Raw genomic sequence first — 17,215 nt, forward strand, 5'->3', positions numbered from 1 at the left:
AGAACAACATACTCGAATCTCAAACGATTCTAACAACATCCAAAAACTAGAATTTATCCGATCATAGAAGAACTTACAATATAACAGAGCTCTCACTGCAGAGATCGATAATCTGCCTTCAGAAATGATTTCCAACGGACGGATCGAGCTCGGACTGGATTTTGAAAGCTTGAAAAGGCGTTTCCCCAAGCTCCAATGGAAGAACACGATGGAAGGGAAGAAGAAGAAGCAATTGAGACTAAGTCAAATCTCTTCCAAGTGTAGATAATATATTAAACTCAATATTTGCGTTTTAGTCCCTGAAAAATCCAAAATTTGCAAAATGGACCTTGATCAAAATCAAGTCGGCTCGTGAACTCTGCAATCTCCGATTAACTCAAATAAACTCATTTAAGATAAAAACGGGGCGTTACAAAAGATACGTGAAACACGTCTCGGATACTGGACAAATACGATGGCAAGGCTAACTGATAAGCCAAATCACCACTGTTCTCTAAGATCTCAAACTGATCGATAATTCTGGGAGACAACATACCCTTGAGACCAAACATGAGAACCCTGCGAAAAGGTGAAACTCTCAGAAATACTGTCTCCCCCACTTCTTTCTAGAAGAATGGAGTATGACAAGTCGCCCGTACAACGCCTCAACAGGTGCCCTCCCAATGCTACGATGGTACCTATTGTTGTACGCGAACTTAATCAATGACAACTGATCTGGAAAAACTGAACCAAAATCCATAGTACACGCCCAAAGCATGTCCTCCAAGGTATGGATAGCGCTCTCCATCTGACCATCTGTCTTTGGATGATATTCAGTATTTAAACTGAAAGCAGTACTCGTAGCACGCTGGACACTCCCCCAGAATATGGAAGTAAACCTGGGTCTCGATCGCTGACAATGCTCACCGGCATCCATGAAGTCGAACGATCTTCTGGATGTACAACCAAGCCCTACGATCAATAGAGTACTCTCGACTGCTCTTCGAATACCCACTGTTCCTGCGAACCTTAGCAGTGATAGTTCCTTGTCAAGTATACCACTTGATAGCGACTATCCCTCTTGCTAGAATCAGTTCGTACTAACGAGAAGACCAGATACAACCAACCTGTATCTCCACTGGTCTAACAGTGACATCGAATCCCAGAGGTAACCGCAAGTGTTAACCAATTGATTCCCACTTGACGTCTTGCCACCGATAACAACCAATCCTGAAAGTTCCTAGCATCGACAGACTTACATTCCGTACTTATTTTCTTCGATGCTGACTAATATTCTCAAAGAATATCACCGCTATAATGCTGAACACATAGATGGGACCGCAACATCTACAGCATTAGTAGTCTAGATTAAAGATCACCACTATCTCATCACTCGAGATATCAATTGAATTCTCAACACTGGTTATCCAACCATAGATAACAATCCCAAGTCACACTTGACTCGCTACCAAGATGAACAAAACTAGTTCACCTCAACCCTTCGCGCAATCCACGACACATGCGGTAAACCAACGAATCTACCTGATCGATCTCGGTCGATCTCAACACCTCAATGGCATAGCACATCAGAACGTAATGGGAAATCACCGACAAAAATCTCGCTAGACTCTGAACACAAGTCTCAGCTGTCGTATCATCCCACGAACAAACAACTGATATCGGCCTGCTAATGCTCACTGAATTCCGCAACACTCGTCGAATCACAATTCAACGAAAATCCTCCGAGAAAACTGCTGGAAACGCCTAAACAAGTACTCGGCTAACAGTTCCCAAAACTGTAGTCCAATAGCATGAAACAATTCTATTTCCAAAACTGGGTCAACCATTGCTAATACTAAGCAATGTTCAGATCAATTATGTCTCCTCTTACCGAGAAAATACTCTTCCTGAAACGTCACTAGGTCCGAACGTCTCTGCTTACCACTGATAACTTTACCCAAGTTATCAAACTAGCCATGACTTACCAAAGTCAAAACATGCAATCACTTCCCGTGATCTATCGAACTCAAAAGTCCAAACGACTGCACTCCAAAATCTCAACCACCCGAGAATCCTGAATGCAAATAATTCTCTTACTATTCCGAGACATTTATTTAAAGGATCCAAACTCATAAGCACGACGGCTTATAGTATCGTCCCAAGTATCTCTCGATTCATGATATCTCAATCACTGATCTGCTCAACCAATCGAATACGTCGATAAGTTGTGACTAACACACAACCTGTCAGTACCAACCAAAAATATGGAAACCATCCGCCAAGTCTTGGTCATTTTGAAATCTCACATGGCTCGATCAATAATCATGATCTCACTGCCATAAGTCATACGGTTTCCAAACACTTGGAATTACAAGAATCACACTTGATTCAACTCACCTATCTCTGAAAAAGTCAAACAATAGCTATTAGTAGTCACCGGTACCAATCTCGCATCGATACTGACTCATTACCAACTGTCGCTGAATCTGATCCTGGAAATCATATCCCTCGCTGAGACTGTGCACTAATCAAGACTGAGGTAGCCTCTACTGATAATCCATCCGGAATATCCTGCCAAAGAACCACTGGCGAAGGTCATGCTTTCCTCCTGTCTCGAACCATCCAGTACAGTCTTAAGCTACTGATATAATTCGCTTACTGATGAAATCTATCATCAGTGAGCCAAACTCCCAACCGAGTCGAAATCCCAAAACAACTCGTAATCCAGTAACCTGAATAGTTCCTATCACAAGGAAATCCATGGCGAAACAAGCCTCACTTCATACCAAATCCCAATGGTAGTCCCAAAGTGAACAATGGTAGAAATTTGTCTACCTACTAGATCTATCCATCTAGCTATATCCCAATATCGAAGATCAAAGCCATCTGCTCCAAACAATCACTCGTCAAGGAAATCCCTCCAAGACAATTTCTGACAGCAGAAACCTAAAACCCAGTATCTCTGACAAACATCATACGATAACTAAATCCCAATACCAACACCGGTATCAATCCAATCCAAGGTCATACCTCGTCGTGACTGTTGCCCAACCTCTAGACTGAATAGCCTTCCCACCGCCGATCCTGAAGCACGAAGGCTCCCAGGCAACCTCTGAAGTACAAAAGACTCCCAGAGTACACTGGCATAGGGTCGCGCCCCATCACATCTAGTCCCGATCACAGTACACAACTCTCAGTATCACTCGACCTGGTACACTGATGAAATCTCCTCATCACATGGCAATCACCTAAAGAGGTCAAAACACTACTAACTGTTCTAAGGAAACAACCTAGAACACACTCCATGCCTCCTGAGGAATCATCCCAACACGGCACTAATCATATTCAACTGACTAACTATAACCCAAATAAAATCAGCTATCACTGATTTTCAACTTGACAGTTATACCCCTGACTACACTGTGTAAATATCAAGACTAAGGTAGCCTTCCCTTTAAGCCCTTCTGAAATGTAACCTTCCAGAATCACCGGCTAGGGTCGCGCTTACTTTCCCGTCCTGATAAACCACAGTCCATAGTCCCTGGTATAGTCCAATATCCAGCCTCTGATGAAAATCCATCATCACTTGACAAAACCATAGTCGAACGACTAGCTAGGTCAATCCTAGAAAAACACCTAGATCACCCAATCAACTGCAGACATGAAACTATCCAGAAAACCACCATAGTTGAACACAATTCAACTACACACTGGACTAATCCCAAAGATTATATAACCTCAAAAGAACAGATGTACAATGAAACAACATATGGTACATCAATATCATTAAACCACTGAACCCGGTTTAATACAAATCTTATTACAATCTCATGTAATAACACAGATTACAAATATTAGTCACAATTACTAAGAATTCCCAACAGCCTGGAATCAATAATACCATGATTCAATGCTTACAACTGAAATACTGTTTACAACAAAACACAGTATTTACTACAAAATACAATCAATGTATTACGTCATGTCTAAGATACCTAATACAACTCAACCGTCGTACATTCCTTGGTATCTACCTGATTTGAACGTGCAGTTTCCTGTCTGTCTCCCAAAAGCATCTATGCAAGCATACTCCACAGACATACCTTCACACGATCTTTATGACAATCTCTCCAACTACGAGTGGAGATCTTCCTTTGTTTAGAGTCGTATGTGCAATCACACACCATGCGTTCTAACCAATTTTCAGAAGCATCTGGAATCAAAAACTCGATCTTATCTTCCAACTCGAACCGGCTGGAATCTTCATGAACTGAATCTTTGACAGTAACCTTAGCAATGACAAGCTCGAGAATTCCTAAGAATCTCGTCATCCCAAAGTCAATTGCAAATCTCTTGTCAAACACAGTCATCTCTTACAGAGACATCCCAAAAATATCAGCATTTATTCCCAAGAGTCTCTTTGCATGCTCTGATACCATAAATGTAGCGACCCTTACCCAGATCACCTACTAAACAGAACTTAGGCATGCAATTAACTTAATTAAACAGATATCAGAATAAACTGCGGAAACATTACAAAAACTACAATCCCAAGGCAAGGAATCTGTAAAAATCCAATTAGATTATACAACCATATCGAAAAGTTGTATCAATCCGATAACAACAGAAATAAAAACCTAAACAAAGCTCCAACTGACCAACCGCTGCCTAGCCCCTCCTGGAACCACCCGCCTCGTCCAATCGCAAACCTGCCCCATGGAATAGGGTGTCCAGAAACACAAAGTACGAGACGTGAGCATAAAACGCTCAGTACGAGAGTATTAGTATACATTCATGCAAAGTGAACTCCCTATAAACTCGAGGTCAAGGATCAGATAACAGAGACAGACCGGGCCCTGGTATGTAGCACGTTGTGCCGTCGCTGCAGGAGGTGGCTCCCATACCAATATACCAGTGGATATGCCGGACCCAAATCGATGGAAGTCCATCCACTAACAGGAAAGGGTACAACCCTACTAATATACATCTCGAAGGAGATAGCTCAATATGTAGATGAATGCAGCATAAATCAATGAAATATAAATCATGCAGTCACATAATACATGCATACTCAGTCATGATATCTCGAACAGTACTATCGTACCTCAAATCAGTGCGAGCTCTACCAACTCTAGGTCCACGCCTATAGTCTGCTCTACACTGCCAAATGATACTACTATCATTATAGTGCTCTAAAAGCCTTAACTAAGCTATTGCATACTCCTAAATATTTATAGGAAGCAAAAGCTATACCTTCGTCCGTCGTTAGCCTTTGCTGTCGAGTGCCTCAAAACTAGGCCACAGCTCCGCTACGACGCCTGGATCGCTATGCCACTTCCGGATTCCCCACGGAATGCCTAGAATTCCCTAGATCTGAGTTAGAAGGCTAAGGAACCAGAGAGAAAAGGAACTCAGTGCACCTAAAAGTGAGCCACGCATCCCCTATATATAGGACAAGTTCGGGCCGTCCGAACACGTTCGGAGCCTCCGAACTCAGCTTCGGGTCGTCCGGAGTCACATCATGGACGTCAGCAATGAAGAAATAGTTCGGGCCGTCCGAACCCAAGTTCGGATCCCCCGAACCAGTTCGGAGCCCACTAACCCTGTTTGGGCCCTCCGAACCATCCAAACCCTCGGAGCCTTCTGGACCATTTCCGGGCATTCTAAATCCATTTCCGGACTCTGTTAACCTATCGGAAATCATCTTAATCAAGTTTAACCCGCCTAATAATAATTAGACACTTGATTTGCTTAATTTGGATATGGGTTACTACAAAAATTTTGAGTTTTCTCTCTTTTTGGTTCTTAACCTCTGCCAAAGAATCGCTTGAAACAGTCAAGCGCTTCCGACCGATGAGATAGGAGATATACTGATCCATAGCGTGAATAATCATCAACAAATGTGAGAAATTAGAATGCACCATGTCGTGCCCTTACATTCATTAGTCCGCAGATGTCTGAGTGGACTAACTCTAAAGGGTGAGTAGCCCTCACAGCCTTTCCAAAAGGCTTTTTGCAGGCTTTGCCTGCCAGACACGATTTGCACACTGAATGGTTGATTTTAGCGAAATTGCCTAAAAGGCCTTCTCTAGCTAATCTTGTCATCCTTGCTTGTGCTATGTGTCCTAGTCTAGCATGTCATTTAACAGATTCAGAAACTAAATCAACAGAAGAAGACATATAAGAAATGCAATCACTGGATAATTCTAAAATAAAAAATCCATTATTCAAAAAACCAATGCCATAAAGGTCTGAACCCAAAAAAATAGACAATCTTGTTTTCTCAAAAAGAAATGAAAAACCAAGCCCTAATAGTGCATTAACTGAAACTAGATTACATCGAATACTAGGTGCATATTGCACATCACTAAGGAGTAGCTCACACCCGGTGCTAAGCTTGAGTCGATAAGTACCAACTCCAAGAACCTCCTCTCGTGCGCCATTTCCCATAGCAATGTAGTGGCAGCATGCTGGTACTCGATGATAATCTATAAACCCTTCTCTATCTATTGTCACATGTTTTGTTGCTCCGCTATGTACAATCCATCCATGGAGAGAATTAGCAATCATCATATGTGAGCAAACAAATAAGCTGAGAGAGTTGGTTTGAAGATTTACCTTCTTCGTCTCAGTGCAGTCACGAGCGAAGTGGCCCAATCCTTTGCAGTTTTTGCATCTTGCTTTGCTTATGTATTTCTTTCCTTCCCTTTTACCTCGGTGACGCTTTTTAGTATTATCACCTTCTGGGCCCAATTTTTGGCCTTTGCCATGGTTTTGTCTTGCAATCTTCTCTTGGACCACTATTTGACCTTTTGGGGCTTATTTTGGCTAGCATGTGCGACAAGAGCAGTAGCTTGAGCGCGTTCAGCTTCTCGACGGTCAGCCTCTAGCCTCAAGTGACTGGCGACACTATCAAAAGTTTGAATTTGCTGCGTAAGCGCAAGTTTTACATGTCCTCAAGTCTGCTCAGGTAGCGACCTAAGGACGGCCAAAACTTGTTGTTCATCCGAGAGTACACATCCGGCATTCTGAAGTTCTCGAATCATATCCTTCATCACATCAAGATGTTGGATCATCGAGTACTTTGGGTCAAGTACGTATTGATTAAACTTGAGAGTCAAAGCCCTCAATATAGTAGCAGATGTTGTATCGTACTTGACCTTCAATTCCTCCCATAACTCCTTAGTCGTGGGGTATTTCTTGAATTCTCTGATCAGGGTGTCTTGCATGCAGCTTAACATCGTAAAGCCTGCACTAGTATCCCGATCCAGCCATTTCTCGTACTTTTTCACATCCTGAAGGTACTGGGTTGATGGTCCAGTTTTTGGTCAACCGGTTTAGACGTAGAGGCGGTGAGATGATCTAGGGTTTTTTTCTTTGTGGATCAAATACTGTATTTTCCTATGCCACATAGCATAATTATGGCCATCTAGTTTGTCTTTAACATGAAAGTCAACGAAAGATACTGGGGTATCCATTACTGCACAAAAACATTACTAAGTACTTGTTCATATAAGATAAACTTTTATTTCAGATTCAAGTAACTTTATTATTTTCTTTAATTCATTAGGATCGAAAATTTCGCTCCAAATGGTAGCTAGTAATCATCTCCCTCCGAAATTAAAAATCCTAATAAATTACCAATCTTGAAATAAAATAAGTCCATGATACATAGATAAACACATGATATAAATGATAACAATTCCACGTATTCCATCAAACGCATGAGAAATATAATCATATATATGAAATCATTAATCGGATAAATCATAAGTTTAAATATGCAATTCAGTAAATAAATCTTCTCAAATTAAACATGTTTTATATCATAAGTTCCGAGGACCAATTGTTAAAAAAACTTGTTTAATTAAAGTTATTATGATTATTATCTTATTTTGTGACAATTCTGAGCCCACCATTGCCTTTCGTTCAGGTCTATCCCCAAAAATTGAAGGTTTCTGCCGCCTTCAGCACTTCATCGCTCGGAGGTCTCAGCACCTTCATCATGCCACGTTGCCGCGAATTACAATCGCGCGATGCTACTACGATTTACGTGGCTTCTCCCTTCGAATACTTGCTCTTCTGCAGCAATTCGTGTGGTGGCCATCGGCCTCCTCGAGATCGCTTGGCTTCTCAATCACCACCGCCGTATGATGCTCCGTCGATCTTTTGCCATCATTGAAGTCTCGTGGAGTCACGGCTCCTCGCTTGCAGAAGGGTTCACAAATCGACTTATGGAGGCGACGTCTCTTTTTATTTATTTATTTATTGATGGTTGATTAGACAATTCATGTGAATCAATTAATCACCACACAATTACAATACAATTACAATATTACGAATTGTAATCAACCAGCAAAAAAAGAACAAATACCGCATATTAATTTACTGGCGAGATCGAGCTTTTTTACGTCTTTGATACCATTGTTAGAATCTATTGTCCAAAACAATAAATTATGTGTACCTTTTCAGCGGAAAATAAAGCACACGATTGTTGAATCTCTGACTCAATCTACAATCTAGTTCCTCCACTTGATCTTCAAGCAAGTTCCTCGAACAAATCCCACGAACAGTAATTGTTCCTTTTGTGGTCGTCGAAATATTACTAGAATATTTCGATCACGTGCACACCTTAAACCCTTGGAAAACTGGAAATGTTCCAAGAATTAACACAGATAAAATATATATTTATGTGTATTATTCAACGTGAATAATTCATGTATCTACCAACTAGGGAGTACCTATATTTATAGGACACCTAGTCTGGTATGATTAGAATTCTACTCCACCTCAAACTGTGGATGCAGTTTGATATATCAAATATTCTATATCAAATAATATATTATGAGATAATATTATTGATATATCTAATCTTTTAATTGTGGTATAATTAAATACCAAACACTTTAAAAGATCACAATAATATCCAATAAATCAAAAGCTTGTATCTGATCTTCAAAGTGTTGTATTTATAAGATTCAAGAATGATATGAACGTTAGATACAAAAATATGACCGTTTGGGTTGTTTCTGGACACTTTCTGAAGTTGCAACAGTCATATTTGAGTAGCTGGCACTTTCTGAGTTTGAGCTAAATTTACTGTTCATCGGGCTGGTTTGACCGATTTTGATCCGGTGAAACTCATCTGGTCTGGTCAAGCTTTGATCTGGTCTGGTCCGACTTTGATCTAGTTTGGTTCGATTGATCTTATCTGGTTCATAGTTGATCTAGTCTCTTATTTGATCTGCATCATTGCAATTGATCTGGTTCGTTCATGATTCAATCTGATCTTTTCAATTGCTTATAGCTCTTGATTCACTGATTTCTGGGCAAGGTGATGAACATGAAAGTTGTATCCCTTTTCTTTCCTTTCCATGAAATCAAGAATCGCTCGATTTCAAGTTGGTATGTGAAAGATATACTCAAAATACTCAGCTAATCCAAAAATTCTGTTCTGTAGATTTTCTGTGCCAAAATGGAAACTTCATCTTGATTTATCAGCTTCTTAAACTCCGATTCAGGCTTTGACGTGTGAATATGATTTTTAGATCATTCTCTTAGATTCGTAACGCATACTGAATCATTCCGTTTGGATAAGCGAGCTGTAAGTTATAGCCAAAATACCAGAGCTGATCTGTTTGATCTGATTACCGAAGCTTTGATCTGATTTTCATCCAGCTTGATGTTGTGACCAACTTTTCGCCTAGACAACTTCTGAATTAACTGATCTGGCCTTAAATATGACTTGTAGATATTTGAGTAATCTTTCCAACCGTTTTGGCCTCATGTCATTTGGATCACCGAGCTATAAGATATGATCGATTTAATGAACTGCGCCAGCTTGAATAACTTGATTTCCAGCTCAAGCCTTCCAACTTTGATCTACTATCTACAACACTTGATGAAATATGTTATAAACACAATAAAAAGTTTTGTTATCATCAAAATCAAGATTGCTTATGTTTCACAACCCAACATCTTGTCTCACACGAAATTTGAGAGAAATTGTGGTGTGACTTTTCTAAGGGTTTGAGAGTATATTTATAGGCACCAATAGTAGTCAAGATCAACTAGGATACCTAGGTTTTAAAATTTGAATAAGACTCTATCTCCAAGATTTGATTCCTTCTAGATTTCAGATAACTTGAAATGTCCAATTTACTTATCTTGCATATATTTAATTTTATTTTGATATGCAAACTTTCAATATCCAATCAATTTATCTTGATACAATCACATGATAATCAAGAATATCAAGATTTTAATATCTTGTAGTCCTTAAAAATCCAGAGTTTCACAATATTCTTCCGTTCTCATATTTGACTTGAGCGTCGGAGGAGATACATCGAAAACACCTTCAGCCCCTTCCAACACTCTTGATGACTCTTGATGTTGGTTTCAGGCCGGGAAATATCTCTTAGCTCGACAAGGAGATCACATTTTTCAGCATCATCAATATCCCATTTCCAAGCTATGCCAATCTTCAGAGGTAAATGTACGTATATGCCTATCTTCGGAGGTAAACGTATAATAAATTTTTTTTTTTCAAGCTACATGTTTGTAGACCAAGTGGTTAATTAACTATAATCATTAAAAATAAATTGATAATTAATTATGAAGCAATATATACTATTATATACACAATTGATTATTTATCATCAGTCCCGTCGATCAAATAAATTAAGAAGCATAATTATTGTGTGGATTAACAAATACTGATGATTTTGAGATACTTCGCTAGTAAGTTAAAGTTTTCAATGATCAGATAACAGTGATGAAAATTAAAAACCAAGTCAAAGATAATATATAATTCTTGAAAATTAGTCTTCAATATGCTGAAGTAAGAAATTGAAAACCCAAAGATATTCGAGTAGGTTAGAAGAGAAAAGACTAGTTGATCCGATTTATAACTGAAATGAAAAATAATATTTTTGATATAAAAATAATATATTTTTATTAATTGGATCGAATCGGAGACATGTCTCACAAAATTTAAATATGAAACCGTCGTATAGTAAGATATATATATATATATATAGTTCTTTTATGGTGCCCAATACTATATGTCTACTTCATGCTTACCATGTACAAGTCAACTCATCTATTATACCGGTCAACTCATCTATTGTACATGGTGGACATGAAGTGGACATATAGTGTTGGGCACCATAAAAGAACTCATATATATATATATATATATATTAAATTAATATTATTTACAAAGCTAGATATATATTTTAAATGATTTTTTTGGTGAAGTCTTTTTCACCACCTCAAAACAAAACCCAATCCATTTCAAATTATTTCATTCAATATCTTTTGAAGGAGAAGGGGACACAATTCATAAAGAATTTTCGACTTATTATCTAAAAGAATCCACCACTCATTTTAATTTCCTTCAAATGCACAAGTCTCTCTCAAAAAAATTATCTCCCACGTTATAAATTTGGATTTTAAACATCGATATATTACATTTTTCACATACCGATTCATATTCTGTCGGTCATGATCTTGTACGTAAAATAATGTGTTAAGAAAATAAAATCCGAAAATAATAATAATAATTTAGAAAAGCTAATATATCGGATCCATTTGTGGAGAAGCTAGAAATCATATAGAGAATGAAAGTGGAAAATAATAAAAACTTTAGCATAACACAAAATACGATAACGTCATCTACATGAAGATCATATATAATTAAATTAAACTCAGACAAAGAAAAGCGGTCCACAGCGTCGATCGCTCTACCAGCCGTGACAATCGCTAGTAATAATAAATGGCCGGGGAGCCATGATTCTCTACTTGACCACCAGCAGCAGCACTAGATGATCTCGAATACGTCTTCTTCGATGAAGAAGACGTATTAGCAGACAAATCACTAGCCCTTCTCCTCAAAATCTCCCTCATCCCATCTGCGACCCGAATCGCGGGATTCGATTTACGCGATTTTCGGCAGAAAGACATGTGAGCTTTGACAGCTTCATCCAACCCGAATGCCAGCTTGTTGAACTCATCTCTCACGGCCTCCGAGCACAGCCCGCAGAGCCATTTGCCGTCGAAGCTCGACTTCACTTTGGCGATGTATTCTTGCGTGCAATCTTCTTTCAATCCACAGCACTCGCACTTCACCAATTCAATGTCCATTTTGGAGATTCCGATTATGTTTTCTTGAGGGGAAATTAAAAAGATCAAAGAAAATTCATTATCTCCCTTTGTTTTGTTTTTGATCAGCATTATATTCTTCCTTTTTTTTTTTTTTTTGTGGGTGGATGTAGTCGTGATTTCGAATAGCGATTTATCTCCCTTTGTTTTGTTTTTCATGTATCGAGAGTATTTAGTGTTTTATTTATAGTAGGATAATATTGAATATTTGAAGTATAAAATGGTATTTTTAATATTTGTAATGTAATACATGTAGGGTAGACGTTTTATGTTTGGAAAGGGAATGATAATTTGTTTTCAAGTGTTTGATAAACAATGGGGTTTTCAAGAGTAATTGCCTTAATTTTCTCCATGTTCTAAGGGACATAGGGCAGTGGAAAAAGAGACAACGTGGGGGACCTATGAATGTAATTGAGGGCCCTCCCTCCCTCTCCTATTGAAAATTCAAGAAAATATCTATTGAATTTGTCTCTTTATGTGATTTTGGAGTATTTGTTTTTCGCTGATTTTAGTTTTTTATGTTATTAAAATTGATTCTTAATCTTCCGTCAACAAAAAATTGATTCTTAATCTTGTATTTTTAAGTTTTTAATGATTAACTGTTTCAATCATTTTTTTTTATCGAGAGTGTTACTATGACATGAGTCACATGACATAAGTCAACATCGCATTAGTACTAGTTCAACGTCGTATGGTTCTAAAGCGGAAGAATGATAAAATTATCTGAAAAAATAAAAATAAAAAACTATGAATAGAGTTCGAAGATAAAAAAAACCAAGATCGCCAAAAATTACATTTGCAAAATTAAAAACTGAAAGTATCCTTCACTTGATTTGACCTCTTTTCGGGGAGAATTTCGTTTCTTATGGTAGATGACTAGTTAATTTTAGCTCATTATAAGGTTCGAATTGTACAACATGTTTTGTATCATGATAAATATCTAATCAATACCCCTTATTATATATTTCTTATCATCGAATATATCATGTTTGGATCCATTAGTGAGACAACTGACAAGAATTGACGAAAATTGATGGGCTTATTAATAGTTTAAATTTGCATAATTTTTTTTTCCATTTTATCTAATTAGTAATTACATAGTGTATATTGGCATGTTTTATTAACATTAACAGATTCTTCTATGGTGTATCGGGAATTGAAAACAAAGCAAAATAATTGAAGTATCTCTTCTGTGCAATCGTATTTAATATCAAATTCAAATGTATGCAGCTCATGATAGGGTATGAAGCTCATGATAGGGTATGATAGGGTACATAGACCATAGTGAAGTGAGACAACACTCAAAATTAACTAATGAAAAATAAGAAAAATTTTGATTTTCAATTTTTTTATTTGTCGCTTCATGTGATTTTATTCTTATGTGTTGTCAAATGTATTAATCCTATATTTTTATTATTTTTCACTAATTTTAGTCATATTTTTGACATGGTACGCCGTACATGGTGATAACATAGTACGTATTGTATCAAATATCAATACTTCATATTAAAAATTGTTACAATTATCAAATACAAGAATGGAACTGAAATTTATTAGCGTATCCTAAAATAATAGATATATCATATAAAAAATGCATTAATTTGCCATAAAATTAATATACAAATGAAACCCTATATAGGTGGTATGTTACGGATGCACGTGGAATACTATTTATACAAAATATTAAAAACAAGTTACGTATTTTTGCTAACAATTTTATTTTAATATATAAATTATGTCCAAATAAATATTGACGGACGTTCGCATTCGTTATTTTTTGAGTTTGACAGAAGAAGAGGCCAAATTATATAATGAATCCACGTTCTTTGAGTGTAGGGTTAAGCAATTATCTGATTAACCAACCAGTGGCATGTCTTGTCTATACAATATTTGGACAAATTCATTATCACAAATACAAACAAATTTAGCCGAAATTTGGTTCCACAACATAAATTTGCCGACTTAGAATAATTCGTATATAATACATGAATTGCATGAAGTAATTACATAACAGTTAGATCCAACGTTTACCTTCGTTTATTTTTTTTTATCAAGTCTCTCTGGATCGGACTATACGCTATTTTTGGAAAGCAACATTTCATATATATTTGTTATTTGCTGTTTTGATAATCTGTGTTATCCAATTTAGTCGTAGCTAGTCACGTATTTCGATTATTGACAATTTACTCATTTTTCAGTGATATCGTTGATGTGATACATACACTATTAGAATTTATGCCTTTTACTTCGCATATTAACTGAAGTCGTAGATAGATAAGTACCGAAGTAGATGCACGTGAAGTAATAGGTACCATTTTACTTCGCTTAATAACCGAAGTATTAGGCATGAAATTACCGAACTAATAGGGTACCATTTTACTTCGCTTAATATTGGACCGGTTCTGAAGTAAAAGCATGCCTTTTACTTCAGCATTTACATTATGTGACGAAGTAATAGAACATCTATAACTTCGCCATTTACGTTGACTGACGAATTAAATGCGCGTATTTTACTTCGGCAGTTTTCTTAAGTGACGAAGTAATAGAACATATATGACTTCCGTTGATTCATTAAACGACGAAGTAATAGAACATATATGACTTCGGTATTTACATTGAGTGATGAAGTAAATGCTCTATTTAACTTCAAATGTTATGTAACTTGGCGAAGTAAAAACATGCCCTTACTGCAGCAGTTTCATTAATTGACGAAGTAATAAAGTACATATGACTTCGGCTTTTACATTGATTGATGAAGTAAAAATATATGTATCACTAAATCAACATTAAACAATTTTAATTAGATACAATAACACCATTAATATATATATATATATATATCTGAAACGTAAAATACACTAATTAGATTGATAAATTATCCATCCAAAAGTACATCCATCAATAAAAAATTATGCATCCACGAGTATTTCTACAAAAGATTGATAAATTATCCATCCAAAAGTATATCCATCAATAAAAGTATTATGCATCCCAACGTGCATATGACCAATTTATGAACCTACATAGGAGTAGACGAATTCGCTCCATTCACTTCTAATTTCGTCAAATTGAGCTTGGTCGTAATATTGGTTCCTGATGGATCCTGAATACTGAAATGTAAAAAAAATAAAATACATTAGAATAAAATTTAAGATCGAGGATTCATATTTGCCAGTTCACAAATAAGGGTAACGACATATGCAGGTACTGATCACAGGTTGTCATTGCAACAGATGATTAAATTAAAACATTACTAAATTGAAAACACAGTACTCTATCAAGGATACATATATATTTGTCATTTCACAAATAATTCCAACAGCTAGCTAATGAAAAGCTTGAAGCTTCAACATAATAGATCTAAAGAAAAATTAAATAAAAGTATTTGTGGGTCTATAGCATCACAAGCCTTGCCTCGACCATTTGCAGCACCAATTATTGAAATTCTTGCAATCTTATTCCTTTTTCATATTACGTTTTTGGTTTGGAAATGAGTGCTAAATTTGCAGAAGTAGGGAGGCAGAGAATGCGAGAACGAATGGACAGGTGGTGAGAGATAGAGAAATAGCCAATAAGTGCAGAATCAAATGCCCAGAACATAGAACAGTCGCACGAAATACCATTGACCCAATCCAAACTAGAAACAATAATCCATACATCATAGAGCAGTCGCAAGTAATCTCAAACAATTTTGATTCCAACATTTATCAGCATGGAATAATGGCCTTTTTCGTACGAGAAAATATGATATAAACCAGCGAGCAAGTACAATATGCCAATATCTCTGAAAAAGAGTTGTTTAAAAAATAATTATAAAACCCTTTCACCACTAACAGTGCTAAGACAGAAAGTTTGGAAAGAAGAATGCCAAAAATGTCAACTTCAAAACAGAGCCTACCATAAATGCCAACTTCAAAACAGATGCCAACTTCAGATTCATTTATGAGCAACTAAGTAGCAAAAAAGGATGGAAACAGATTTTCCCGTAAACCAAATCGGAAAATGAAAAGGAAACTCACCATTTTATCCAAATGTAGATTTTCACATTCAACTATATCTTTCATATACTTCATCACACAAAATCCGCATTCAACCGAACCACTTTGTTTTATATTACCCTACAATGAAATAAAAAAATATTTCAGCAATAAGTTTAGAAAAAAAAAAACTGAATTAGGTAAGCAAATGAGTAAAGTTCTCAAATATAATATAACACTAAAACACCATCCCTAGTCCCTATAGTATAGTACTTTAACGCCATCAAAATATTGCAATCACATTCATGTTTTCATATGTAAGCACAACACATACCTTCAATTGTTTAAAAAGTGGCCCTCTAGGATTACCTCTTGAAGCATTGTACATCTTGACCCCACTACATTTGATATAGTCAAAAATTATTATTTTTTCATATGTATAAGAGAATTGATTCGTCAACATAATCTACTACATACTTTGTCACTATCTTTTTCCATTCCTCATCTCGACATCTGTTAGTAGTAGAGTCCAGCAAATAGATCATATTTTTATCTTCATTGACGATAGTCAAGATCCAATGGTACCTGCAAAAAATAAAAAAAATATAACATTGACTATCATGCAATATGAATTTTTATATAATTAAAATCATACCCAGCGTTGTATGGGATGAGGCATATGCTGTCTCTACACACTGCTTCCAACTGGTTAGCAATATGTTGTGATAAGTGGCTGCCATCTCTGTCAATTGGGCATGTAGGTATGTGGCCAGGATCCACAAATGAAATACTATCAGCCCGGTTTGCTTCCTTCAAATATTTATAGAGGTGACTGCAATAAAGATTACAAACACGATGAGAAATCTTTTCAAGAGTGACAAGTTCCAAATAAAATATTTAATATGCAAACATTGAAGGTTAGACACAAAATTACCCCATATAAACCAAAATATGTCCGGCACCTATCTCTCTCATCTCCATAAAGGATATGATATCTTGTCTTAGCAACCGTGATCCTTGAGGACGTCCAAACATAGCATCATCAAACTTCACGTAGATGCTGTCATATTCATCCATCAACCTAACAACATACGAGT

The 17,215-nt window shown here is 36.7% G+C and overlaps 1 protein-coding gene and 1 long non-coding RNA gene across 2 annotated transcripts; both read right to left on the reverse strand.

Annotated features, from left to right (window-relative positions):
• Positions 1-11,614: 11,614 nt before the first annotated feature.
• Positions 11,615-12,308, reverse strand: LOC140876307 (uncharacterized). Its single transcript, XM_073280238.1, has one exon. It carries the CDS (start codon positions 12,298-12,300, stop codon positions 11,743-11,745), a length of 558 nt encoding a protein of 185 aa, XP_073136339.1. The 5' UTR covers positions 12,301-12,308; the 3' UTR covers positions 11,615-11,742.
• A 2,675-nt stretch (positions 12,309-14,983) lies between these two features.
• Positions 14,984-16,277, reverse strand: LOC140876310 (uncharacterized). Its single transcript, XR_012148739.1, has 2 exons — positions 16,161-16,277; positions 14,984-15,251 (listed from the first exon to the last, which is right to left on the reverse strand). It is a non-coding gene; the product is annotated as an uncharacterized lncRNA (long non-coding RNA).
• Positions 16,278-17,215: the final 938 nt, after the last annotated feature.

Source organism: Henckelia pumila, chromosome 1, assembly GCF_033568475.1.
Source record: "Henckelia pumila isolate YLH828 chromosome 1, ASM3356847v2, whole genome shotgun sequence".
Classification (NCBI taxonomy): Eukaryota; Viridiplantae; Streptophyta; class Magnoliopsida; order Lamiales; family Gesneriaceae; genus Henckelia; species Henckelia pumila.

Bases quoted from the DNA above. Each gene is read 5' to 3' on its own strand.
- LOC140876307 (XM_073280238.1), bottom strand. From the start codon at position 12,300: ATGAAAAACAAAACAAAGGGAGATAAATCGCTATTCGAAATCACGACT.